The sequence below is a fragment of the Ascaphus truei genome, chromosome 10 (genome assembly GCF_040206685.1).
Source record: "Ascaphus truei isolate aAscTru1 chromosome 10, aAscTru1.hap1, whole genome shotgun sequence".
In the NCBI taxonomy this organism is placed as follows: domain Eukaryota; kingdom Metazoa; phylum Chordata; class Amphibia; order Anura; family Ascaphidae; genus Ascaphus; species Ascaphus truei.
Window position 1 is genome coordinate 54793294 of NC_134492.1, and position 13087 is coordinate 54806380.

The window sequence follows — 13087 nt, forward strand, 5'->3', positions numbered from 1 at the left end:
CATGTCTGCATTCACGAGAGACATTTTGCCGTTTTTAATGCAAATGTTTGTGTTGAACACTTGATCAATAATAAATAATTCATAGTAATTTCATACTGTGCGCCTGTGCCATCTCTGTCAGTGTGATTTACCAACTAAGTACCATTTTTATATTCAATTTTTTGTTTTTCAAGTTGAAGACTCATGTTATATTGTCCAAACGTTTGTATTGATTAATCTTTGCTGTACAGCATGTTTTTTTTATGTCAAAACACTGATTTTATTGGAAGTACCAATAAATATAAGTTTATTTAATCGATAATTTACATTTTTATTCCTGTGAGTGGTTGTTTAGGCCGGGCCCAGTGTACTGCTTTGCCCGGGGGCCTATAATACTGTTAAGACGGCCGTGGCGGGCGAGACGGGACTTAGAAAAAATCAGGCCCTTTTCCTGCATCGGATGGATGCCGGGGTCTCCGGAGCTGATACCCATTAATATCAGCATCGGAGACCCCCGGCATGAATCAGATGCAGGAAAAATGCATTTACAGCCCACTTTATTAACTTAGCGGCTAACCGCTAAGGCAATGAAGGGGTTAAACACCTGTGCCAGGCTTATTGTGGGTAGCAGGGGTTTGTGAAGGTGGTATTTGGCCATTGGTGGAGGTTTAGGCCTTGTGGGGAACTTAACTCCTTGGGGACGTAGGAGGTGGGTAGTGGGGCAGTTGTGTGTATTGTTTTTATTGTGGGTAGCGGGGGTGGGTGAAGGGGGTATTGGCCCCAAGGATGGGTGTTTAGGCCTTGAGAGTGGGTAGCGGGAGGGGTTAACCCCTTCATTACCTAAGCGGTATTAACTGCTAAGGTAATTAAGGGGTTATGTCCTCCCGCAATCCCCCCGCAAGGCCTAAACTTCCACCAAGGGCCAAATTCCACCTTAACCCACCTCCGCTACCCACAATAAGCCTGGAACGGGTGTTTAACCCCTTCATTGCCTTAGCGGTTAGCTGCTAAGGTACTTTAATGAAACTGCTTGAATGTAATTGTTAATAATAATGTGCGGGAGCAGAGGGTCTCCTGAGCTGAACCATCGTGGACCCCCTGCTTCCCGAGTTACAGGACAAGATATTTCTAATCACCCGGTTACGTCACGCGGACCCTTTAAAATTGGCGGCGACACTGGCATCCGATGCCCCATACCGGGGCATGTAACTCGGGAAGCAGGAAACCCCCTGCTCCCACACACTATTATTAACAATTACATTAAAGCAGCTTCATTACAATAGCGGATATCGGCTAGTGTAATGAATTTTAGCATTGTTTACATTTAAATTTTATTCCTAGTGTAGTTGAGCAGGGGGTCTCCGGAGCAGAACCGCATTGATTTCAGGTTCGGGAACCCCCTGCTTCCCGAGATACAGGCCCCGTTATGGGGTGCCGGTATCCTTTTGCTTTGTTTACATTTCACGGTCACGTGATCGGGACATCTCCATGCACCGGCACCCCATAATGGGGCCTGTATCTCAGGAAGCAGGGGGTCCCCGGACCTGAAACCAACGCGGTTCTTCTCCAGAGATCCTGCTCCTCTACACTAGGAATTTATTTATTTATAAAATATTTTACCAGGAAGTAATACATTGAGAGTTACCTCTCGTTTTCAAGTATGTCCTGGGAATCAAAATTAAATGTGAAAAAATAAAAATTTCCGGCGAGATATTCGCAGACAGAGGCGCATCTCTTTCGGCAGCAGATAGATCTCGCCAGGTGAGCCCTTATCGGAGGGCAGGTCCTATCGCTGCCGGCAACTCACCATGTTTGGAAATGTTGCTATCACTGGTATTCGGGCCTTTCTGCATACCGTGAGAGCAACTCGGCAAAAACATGGCTATTTCAAAACCCAGCCGATAATTTCTATTGGACTTTACTGCATAGGCCCCTAAGTATGTGTTATGAACCTCTTATTAGAACCGGGCATAAGAAGTAACTTTAGATATAGTACATTTCACATACTACAAGCATAAAAACAAAATGGCTTTTATACAAAAGAAGGGGTCTCAGCAGTCCCGGGCCAGTGTTTCTCACCGCTGAGACCCCTTCTTTGTCCATTGGGATGTCCGATTGCTGCCCTCCTTCCCTCCGTGGCAGCTAGTGCTGCTGGCACAGAGCGTTCGTTGTTGCAGAGGAGGAGTCTGGGAGTTAACACCGGCAGAAGTCTGCACTGTAACCCTGGGAGGGTCTAAAAGCCATTATTTTTGTTGCTTGTTCATCTGAGTCGAATGATATATTTATCCTTTTTTAATCATTTTTTAAAGCAATACTTGCACTGTCTATTTTCTCTCTCTCTATAATCTACTGGAGAGAATATCTGTTCTACCGACAAGCATAAAGTCCTCCTGGATTTTCCTATAACATCACTGGGTGCCGGATATACTTCCCCACTCTGACGTCGGGTGTCGCATTTTAGAGATCCAGCAGTTGATTGCCCAGTTTATTCAGCCGCTGTGTGATTGTATCTATTACCCTTCTACCTGACAGTACACATTGTATCACACAGAATTGCCCTATTTGTGTTTTTCCGTTGCCACGCATGTGTTTCCTGGGAGTTACGCTCCAATTCTTGCGTCTATACTTCTGTGAGACCTGGTGGAGGGTCTTTGTTTTGGAGAAGCACCTCCGAGACTGATAGGGGGTTGCATTTTCCATTTTTATTGATTCTCATTTATCAGTCACCTTCTTATTCACGTATCACTTAGCTGTTTGTATTCTAAAGATTCATACGCTTTGTAAAGTATTTATTAGTTTTGACCGGTTTTTAGCCGATTTGCCATAATTTATTAATGCATTATTTCATTTCACCATTTTATAGTTACTATCTATATTTGGCTTTTACATTTCTTTCATTTTTAGAGTGTGTATGGAGTCTGTACAGATGGTTAAAACAAAATATCCACATTTGGACAAAAGTGGTACATATCTGTAAAAGAAACCTTACTTCTGCACACTGGGATCTGTTTCCATTGAGTATCCGCGCACACTGCTTCATTTTTCATTTTTTCTAAAGCGTAATCGCTGTCACATTCATATGATACTTTGTCCCCAGATCTGTAGCTAATCTTGAGTTTCGCTGTGAGATGGCCATGCGGGATCTTCGGTGGAGGTTCACATGCAGTATCTTAAAGAAAAAGCAAATATATGAATAAACACATTATTTAATAGATGCGTGTAAGTATTCTGAAAGAGAACAGGGAGGTCTTTGGTTAAATCATTGTGTGACAATCTTTTATTATTATTACATTCTCCACATTTTCTGCCATAATTACTGCTCAAGGCTTTGCTAAAACTTCAGCAGCATTATTTCTAGTTCTTCTCTTGTTCTTCTAATCCTTCTTATTTCACACAAAGACCTTTTCACCTCATACCGATGGAGAAATCTGCTGTATTCTGAATCTCCTAGCACATACTGTACTTATTCTATCTCACCACATCCAATGTGTCCCACTTACACGTTTCTCGACTATAATTAACATCTCCATCTCCTTCTGGCTCATTTGTACTATTGCGGCAGACTTTATTCTAACAAATCACTGGTTTGTCCCTGGCTTGTTCCTGGAATGCGACGCTGTTCACCCGGAGCATGCCGCGTTCCCAGCCAGGGGTCATGCCCGGCTGATGCGCGGTTGATGTATTAATTGATAATGGTTCAGGATTTAATAGGCTGCAATGCTTTGCGTGTCCGCCAGATGGCATAAATTCATGAATTGTAATGCAGTATATATTGTTTCATATATATATATATATATATATATATATATATATATATATATATATATATATATATATATATATAACATAAAACAAGCAGTCAGTACTCTGATGTAAGGCAAAACGCAGTTGCTAGTCCCATAGGAGTCGTGTATCTGTTTACTTTAATACAGATTATTTTGGATTACTCCTTGCTGGTTGCTGTCTCCTTACTGGTCTTTGGGCTGGTTCATATGTTATATATATATATATATATATATATATATATATATATATATATATATATATATATGTATATATATATATACTGTATAACAACAACCCCTATAACCCCTAACATACAGTACTGTACACATACAGTACTGTATATGCACATCAATGATACTATAGGCCGGCGGGGGCGAGATGAGTTTGCACCAGAGAGAGATCCGCTGCTCTCTCTGCGCAAACATTGGCACATTAAAAATTATTTAAAATACATTTTTATTCATAGTGTAGATGTGCAGGGGGTCTCCGGAGCTGAACCGCGTTGGTTTCAGGTCCGGGGACCCCCTGCTTCCTGAGATACAGGCCCCTTTATGAGGTGCCGGTATCCCTCTGCATTTCAAGGTCCCGATCACGTGACCGCGGCATGTAAACCAAGCAGAGGGATACCGGCACCCCATAAAGGGGCCTGTATCTCGGGGAGCAGGGGGTCCCCGGACCTAAAACCACAGCGGTTCAGCTCCGGAGACCCCCTGCACATCTACAGTATGAATAAAACACATATATAAATAAACACTCATTCCTTACCTTTGCGGCTATGTGCTACGGTAACGAAGCAGCATGACTGTATTTTTAATAATATTGTACAGTGAGCAGGGGGTTCCCTGAGCCACAAATCAAAGCTCCTGCACAATATTATTAAAATACAGAAAATGCTGCTTCATTACCATAGCTGATAGCCGCTAAGGCAATGAAGGGGTTAACCCACCGTGCCCACTTTATTGTGGGTAGCGGGGGTGGGTGAAGGGGGAATTTGGCCCTTGGTGTGAGTTTAGGACTTGCGGGGGGGTTGCGGGTGCACTTATCCCCTTCACGGCCGTAGCAGTATTGTGGCCTGAAAAGTATGTTATCACTCACAGTGGTGCCACTATGTAATAATGTTGTTGAGAGTTTTAATCCTGTAATAATGCCAGATAGAGACACATCTCATGTTTTGTGCTCTTGTGGTATGACTACTGCAGCTCAGACACACAGTATGTGTTTGTGTCTATGCTGTGATGATGGGTCACACTGTGTGATCTATGGTTTGTATTCTCAAATCCTATATTTGATCGTGCACCTATCTGTGCACAAAAGTTTGGCCGAGATCACGTGTTAGTAATGCCCGCGGGTCCGCAACATTAGTACAAAAATCGATGCAGCACGCGACCTAAACCCTTTACGTTATAGAGTTTAGAGTGACGTTTTGCAAACCCTCCCGTGGGAACCACCCGTGGCCCCGCAGACACCTGTGGGTCTGACCCGGGGCTCCCAGACATCCTTGGGCCTACCGTGGGGACCCAATTGTGGCCCACGGTGACCCAAGGAGACCACCTGGGGGCCATGGTGCTGGCGGGACCCACCAGCAGGCCTCCAGAACCTGTTTGAAAAGGGCTGCTGGTACCCTGTAGGTCTGTCAGGTGCGCCTCCAGCCCACCGGGGACCTTCGTGGGGCTGCGTTATGAACCCTGTTTGTAAAAGGATAAATCTTGTATTTATGGGGCGGCACAGGGGGTGGGTAATGTATTTAATAAATATAATGATGTTTATTGTGGGTCACTGTATTGTTTTTATTGTGGGTACTGGGGGTGTGGGGGGTTCCCCAACGGTATGTGGGTAGGCCTCCCTTGTGGGTAGTGGGTGAGGGGGGTTAGGCCTCATGGGGTGGGGGGTTTATGTGGGAGGGTATGTAGATGTCCTGAGTGGTAGGTGAGGGTGGGTTAACCCCTTAATGACTGTAGCGGTTAACAACCGCTATGGTGATTAAGGGGTTAGGGGACATTACTTTGGATGTTTTAATTTTTGTGTCTGTTTTGCAGAAGAGGAGGGGCCATGGCCAGGATGGGGGGGGGGTAATGGTATGTGGGTAGTGGGTGAGTGTGGTTAGACCTCACAGTATGCACATCGGGTCCCCCCCCCTCCCCACATTTACATAAACTGCACTCACAGGCAGGGAGATTTAACAGACACATTAGGGGGAGGGGGCTTTACACAGATAACAGTCAAGGAGGTGGGGTTATAACCCATTCCCCCTCCCCACATTTACATAAAATGCACTCACAGCAACACAGGCAGGGAGATTTAACAGACACATTAGGGGGAGGGGGCTTTATACAGATTACACTCAAGGCAGGGAGATTTAACAGAAACATTAGGGGGAGGGGGCTTTACACAGATTACACTCAAGGCAGGGAGATTTAACAGAAACATTAGGGGGAGGGGGCCTTACACAGATTACACTCAAGGCAGGGAGATGCAGGAGATGTACTGTACTGTATGTTGTTTATTGCAATGCTTGAATGTGTGTACAGTATAATGTTTTTTACAATTAGATAGATGTAATCCTTGGTATTGTAAGGGTTAGCCTTGGTTTTAAATTTTGTTTTCTGGTTGGTACTTATATATTGATTTTTGTTTACTTGATTGGTTAAAATAGTTTACTTGTTTGGAGGTACAGTATTTGTATTTTGCTTGCAATGATATTGTTCACATTCATTTGCAGAATGTATATGGTGCATAGGTTTAATGCATCATAAATACAATGTAAATGCAGTATATTGATTGGAATGTGAGGTTTTTCATTGGCATTTGATGATTTAGATTTTAAGATCAGTTAGGATTATTAAAGGAAATTCATTTTAATGTAGTGTGCCTGTATGGAGAAGTGTTATTTGTAGTACAGTATGATTTTGATAACCCTTCTACATTTATTTGTATATTGGTTCATCATGTGTTTATATATATATATATATATATATATATATATATATTTATATATATATATATATATATATATATATACACATGATGAACCAATATACAAATAAATGTAGAAGGGTTATCAAAATCATACTGTACTACAAATAACACTTCTCCATACAGGCACACTACATTTAAATGAATTTCCTTTAATAATCCTAACTGATCTTAAAATCTAAATCATCAAATGCCAATGAAAAACCTCACATTCCAATAAATATATTGCATTTACATTGTATTTATGATGCATTAAACCTATGCACCATATACATTCTGCAAATGAATGTGAACAATATCATTGCAAGCAAAATACAAATACTGTACCTCCAAACAAGTAAACTATTTTAACCAATCAAGTAAACAAAAATAAATATATAAGTACCAACCAGAAAACAAATTTAAAACCAAGGCTAACCCTTACAATACCCTTACAATACAATATATTTATTTATATTCATGTATTTATTTAGATTTATTTATTAATTGTGGGGCTGCTGTGCGTGAATTTTTTTTATTGTGGGTAGCGGGGGTGGGTAAAGGGGGTATTTGGCCCTTGGTGTGAGTTTAGGACTTGCGGGGGGGTTGCGGGTGCACTTAACCCCTTCAAGGCCGTAGCAGTTAATACCGCTATGGTCGTGAAGGGGTTAAGTGCACCCGCAACCCCCCCGCAAGTCCTAAACTCACACCAAGGGCCAAAGGCTCACACCTTCACCCACCCCTGTTACTCACTATAAAGCGGGCACGGTGGGTTAACCCCTTCATTGCCTTAGCGGCTATCAGCTATGGTAATGAAGCAGCATTTTGTGTATTTTAATAATATTGTGCAGGAGCTTTGATTTGTGGCTCAGGGAACCCCCTGCTCACTGTACAATATTATTAAAAATACAGTCATGCTGCTTCGTTACCGTAGCACATAGCCGCAAAGGTAAGGAATGCGTGTTTATTTATATATGTGTTTTATTCATACTGTATATGTGCAGGGGGTCTCCGGAGCTGAACCGCTGTGGTTTTAGGTCCGGGGACCCCCTGCTCCCCGAGATACAGGCCCCTTTATGGGGTCCCGGTATCCCTCTGCTTGGTTTACATGCCGCGGTCACGTGATCGGGACCTTGAAATGCAGAGGGATACCGGCACCTCATAAAGGGGCCTGTATCTCGGGAAGCAGGGGGTCCCCGGACCTGAAACCAATGCGGTTCAGCTCCGGAGACCCCCTGCACATCTACACTATGAATAAAAATGTATTTTAAATAATTTTTAATGTGCCGATGTTTGCGCAGAGAGAGCAGCGGATCTCTCTCTGAAGCAAACACATCTCGCCAGGGGACGGCCTATAGTATCATTGATGTGCATATACAGTACTGTATGTGTATGTTAGGAGTTATAGGGGTTGTTGTTATACAGTATATACTGTATATATACAGTATTTACTGCATTACAATTCATGAATTTCTCGGCTTCAAAGACAACAGCTCGCAAACGCCCCCATGAGTTTTTTTTTTACACGGCATTGCAGTATTGCAGCCAGCGGGAATAAAATGCTTAAATCACAGCCGCGAAAATAACGCAATACACCCCGGGAGAAAACGACACAAAACCGCAGATAACCGGGATAATCTGAAATTCGCGGAGCTAGCCGAGTTAGAATAAAGTTGGTCGCCACTGTACCTAGCTTAAAACTGTCATTTTGTGAGCACTGTTCTAAAATATACCACCACCCTCCCCCCATCAGTCGCCAACAGGTTATATGTAAGCGACTTTCACATCATACCGCCCACACCCTCTCCCTCCTTTGTTACTACATGGAAGAAAGGACCAACACGGCCCCTCACCCTTCTTTGCTTCACATTCATTGAAAGTGAAATTTTGCAATTGACTTTTTCATTGTCATTTTCATTTTCATGCTTTTTCGTCCTCTCAGACTTCCATCCAGTTCCCGGAAATTACTAAAGTGAGGTCATTATTCTCACCATGCTTCTTAACCTCCCACTATGGTAGAAAGGACCATCATCTCCTTCATCAGTCTTTGGTACAGTATATGAACGGGTTCAGATAGAGATAAGACTTCGGTCTTATATTAGTTTGGGGTGGGCGGGTTTAAGTCTGCAGTAAAAATAAAAGGTTTTATAACAAAAAGGACTTTTTTGTATTAAAAAGTCGATGGTAAAAACAAAACAGACTTGCAACTGGTTGGGTTCATCTGCTTAATTACTATATAGAAGATCAGTGAATTATTATCTGCTTGTGCCACATTATTTGGCAAATTTTATGTAGTCTTAGTCGTCCAATACCAATGTCAGACTCATCACTACCCCTCCCCCACTACACACGGGCTCTTTGGCTCTCATACATATATACTGTTATGTTCCTACATTCCTATAGTATGTTTCATGCTGGGGTTTACAGAAACTCTGAATCTGACCCACCCACTACTAATGAGTCTTCCCTATTAATTGAGGGTGACCTCCCCATCAGTTAATGGGCTTGAATTGGAACATTTGTTAACCCATTTGTAACCACTACTTCTAATTAACTAGTGATGACCACATTGGTTCTGTCCAAACACAGGAATATGAAAAAGACCTGCTAACTTAGAATGTGGGGAGGGGCGAGCTTAAACCCTGGGGGGAGGGGCAACTAACCTCCAAACAACTGAAAACAGATGAAAATTTATGCTAATAAACACACAAAATCCCAGTAAACTCAAGAAACCTCAAAACACACCCCATTTATATATATATATATATATATATATATATATATATATATATATATATATATATATGTGTGTGTGTCAAAGGGCAGTGCTACTGGAACGTGGCCAAATGTATTCAACAAAAAACAGAGAAGCCCAAAAACTACATCCAATGTGACAGACATACACAGTGAAATACTTATATATTCTCTTGAAAAGGGGTCATTTAATTAAACCCTTTGGCCAAAGCATTTTAAGCCTGCAAGCCACATCAAGGCATGACCATTGAGCAGGTCCTAAAACTACCTGATAAAATTCTCATTTACCTCTATTTGAAGGGAGAATGACCACATTGGGTCTGTCCAAACACAGGAACATGAAAACGACTTGTTAACTTAGAAAGTGGGGAGGGGTGAGCTTAAACACTCGGGGTGGGGCATCTAACCTCCAAACAACTGATAACGGATAATTTTATCAGGTAGTGTTTGGACCTACTCACTGGTCATGCCTTGATGTGGCTTGCAGGCTTAAAACCGTTTGGCCAAAGGGTTTAATTAAAGGACCCTTTTTCAAGAGAATATATAAATATTTCACTGTGTATGTCTGTCACATTGGATGTAGCATTAGGCTTCTCTGTCTTTTGTTGTATACATTTGGCCATGCTCAGTAGCACTCCTACCTTGCGTCAACTGCATAACCCCCGTATACACTGGACAGAGTCGCAGCTTTTCCAGTGGAGTCCTTATTGCTTCAAGAATTGCTTGGTTCCTTCCAAGAAAAATTGTGGGGTATCAGTACCGGAACAGGTAAACACCCATTTACCAAACATCTACATGGAATTTTGGGATGTATTTGACAAGGCCCAAGCCGAGGAGCTACCATCCCACTGGTCATTCAACTGACCTATCGACCTACTGCCCGGAAGTCCTCGTCCCCCGCGGGTGCGGGTTTTTTCTTTGTAAAGAAGAAGGATATCTCAGACCGTGTATCGATTACCGGGGACTCAAATTCACAATCAAGAACCGGTACCCTTTACCTTTAATTTCTGAACTCTTCGACAGACTACAGGGGTCCCCCTGGTAAGAATTCGTCAGGGGGACAACTGGAAAACAGCTTTTAACACTCAGGACGGACATTACAGTATGTGTATCTGGTAATGCCTTTCTGACTTTGTAATGCTCCCGAAGTCTTCAAGACTTTGTGAATGAAGTTTTTAGAGATCTCCATGACCGATAAGTTATTGTCTATCTTGATGACATACTGATCTTCTCCAAGACCAAACTGGAACATTCGGGAAACGGTAAACAGGTCCTCCTCCGACTATGGGAGAATCACCTATTCGCCAAATTGGAGAAGTGCCAGTTCCATCAGACCACGATGTCGTTTCTAGGATACATCATCTCCGACACTGGCCTTGACATGGACCCAGCCAAAGTGAAGGCGGTTGTGGATTGGCCTCATCCCACGACTCTTAAAGCAGTACAACGGTGCTTAGGCTTCGCCAATAACTACCGTAGGTTCATCCAAAATTTCCTCGTCCGTTGTAGCATCCATTACACCCTTGACACAAAAAGGAGCCAACCCTGCACTGTGGCCCCCTGCAGCCATTAAGGCGTGCAAAAGGCTGAAAATGGGCTTCATATCAGCTCCTGTGCTCGTACATCCTGACCCAGGATCTACCTTCACTCTCGAGGTAGACGCATCTGATATCGGGGTCAAAGCAGTATTATCCCAAAAGAAGACTCCTCATGCCAGACTACACCCTTGTGCTTTCTTTTCCAAGAAATTCTCGCCTGCCGAACAAAACTATGACGTAGGTAATCGTGAACTCCTGGTGATCAAGATGGCCTTAGAGGAATGGAGGCATTTGCTCAAGGGCACTGAGAATCCAGTTACCGTACTGATGGATCACAAGAACCTCTTATGCATCGAAGGTGCTTGTCGCTTTGGGTCACGACAAGCGCGATGGTAACTATATTTTTCCCGCTTCAATTTCATTATTTCGTATCTACCAGGCTCAAAATTTTTTAAAGGCAGTTGCTCTCTCCCACCATACTTCCCCCAGCATGTATACTCTCAGCTAATACATTCGACTCTTTAGATGACATCACACAAGCTCAGGCTCCCGGAGGGCCTCAAAGTGCCAAAGGGATGCCTATACACGGCATCAACATTTCGAAGGAAGGTACTTCATCTAAAAGCTCCGGTCATCCAGGTACTAGGTGGATGATCGATCTTCTAGAATGGACCTTCTGGTGGCCAGGGATGCATAAGGACATAAAAGAATTTGTCAACGCATGTTCTACTTGTGCCCCAAATAAGACCCCCCATAACAGGACATCAGGTTTGCTTTAACCTCTCCCGATTCCAGAACGCTCATGGACTCCTCGCTTCATGGACTTCATCGTGGAGCTACCGGTAACCAAAAGGATGAATAACATTCTGGTGGTGGTTGGCTGCTTCTCTAAGCAGGCCCACTTCATTCCCATCAAGGGTCTTCCTAATGCCCTCAAACTATCCAAGGTATTCATCAAGGAAGTGTTTCGCCTCCATGGAGTACCCCAAGTCATTGTGTTGCATCAAGGCTCTCAATTGATTTCTAGATTTTGGCTGACTTTTTGCCAACAACTAGGGATCTCTTTCCATTTATTTTTCCGGCTACCATCCTCAGACGAATGGTCAGATGGAATGTACCAACCAATCTCTCGAGAAATTCATTCATTGCTTCATCTCTGATACCCAGGACAACTGGACAGATCTCCTACCATGGGCCGAGTTCTCTCACAAAAACCTTCGTAATGAGTTGACACAGGATTCACCCTTCTTCACCAACTATGGCTTTCATCCCTCAGCTCTCCCTATGACAGGCCCCACACCTGGAGTGCTAGCAGCGGATAACAGGGTTCGGCAACTCGAAATGTCCTGGGGAAGGATTCAGGAGAATCTCAAAAAAGCATTATCCATGCTGAAGAAACAGGCAGATCAGCGTCGTCGTGATACACCAATTTACAAACCAGGCCAAAAGGTATGGCTATCCACAAGAAATATCCGACTGAAGGTACCCACCACAAAACTGGCACCTAGGTATATTGGCTCATTCCCGTCATCAAAACAATCAATCCAGTGGCCTACCGACTATAGTTGCAAGCATCCATGAGGATTCATTCCGTCTTCCACACATCTCTACTCAAACCCTTTATACAGAGCTCCCAGTCTCCTGCTCCGATGTCCCTCCCTCAACCTCTCCTAGTGGAGGGCCAAAAGAGTTTGAAGTCCAGTCTATTTTGGATTCCAGAATTACCAGGGGTAAACTCCAGTACCTGGTCCATTGGAGGGTCTTTGGCCCCAAAGAACGCTCTTGGATCCCCAGGGACCAATTACATGCGTCCAGGCTCATTCGGGCCTTTCATCAGAGGTACCCCTCTAGACAATTCCTGGGACACCCGGAGGTTGCCCCTGAAGTGTTGGGCGGGGAGGGGACTGTAAGGTTCAGACTTAGGCCCCTCTCCCGTGATGACATGGGTGATGCGCATCGCACTCAAGCAACGCGCAGGCGTTGCATGGTCACAACTGCAGTCACTGCTAACATTAGTCCACACCTGAAGGCATGCCCTTCCCATGCCTATCAGTGGATGACTCACTGCTGAATAGGCG

The 13087-nt window shown here is 43.6% G+C and overlaps 1 protein-coding gene across 4 annotated transcripts in view; it reads right to left on the reverse strand.

Moving 5' to 3' along the window:
- Nucleotides 1–13087, reverse strand: part of LOC142503959 (coagulation factor XIII B chain-like) — a 129347-nt gene that overhangs the window by 51322 nt on the left and 64938 nt on the right. For all 4 annotated transcript variants that reach the window (XM_075616972.1, XM_075616971.1, XM_075616969.1 and 1 more), the window contains one exon: nt 2969–3148. In XM_075616972.1, coding sequence (XP_075473087.1) covers nt 2969–3148 — 180 coding nt within the window. The remainder of the gene's footprint in view (nt 1–2968; nt 3149–13087) is intronic.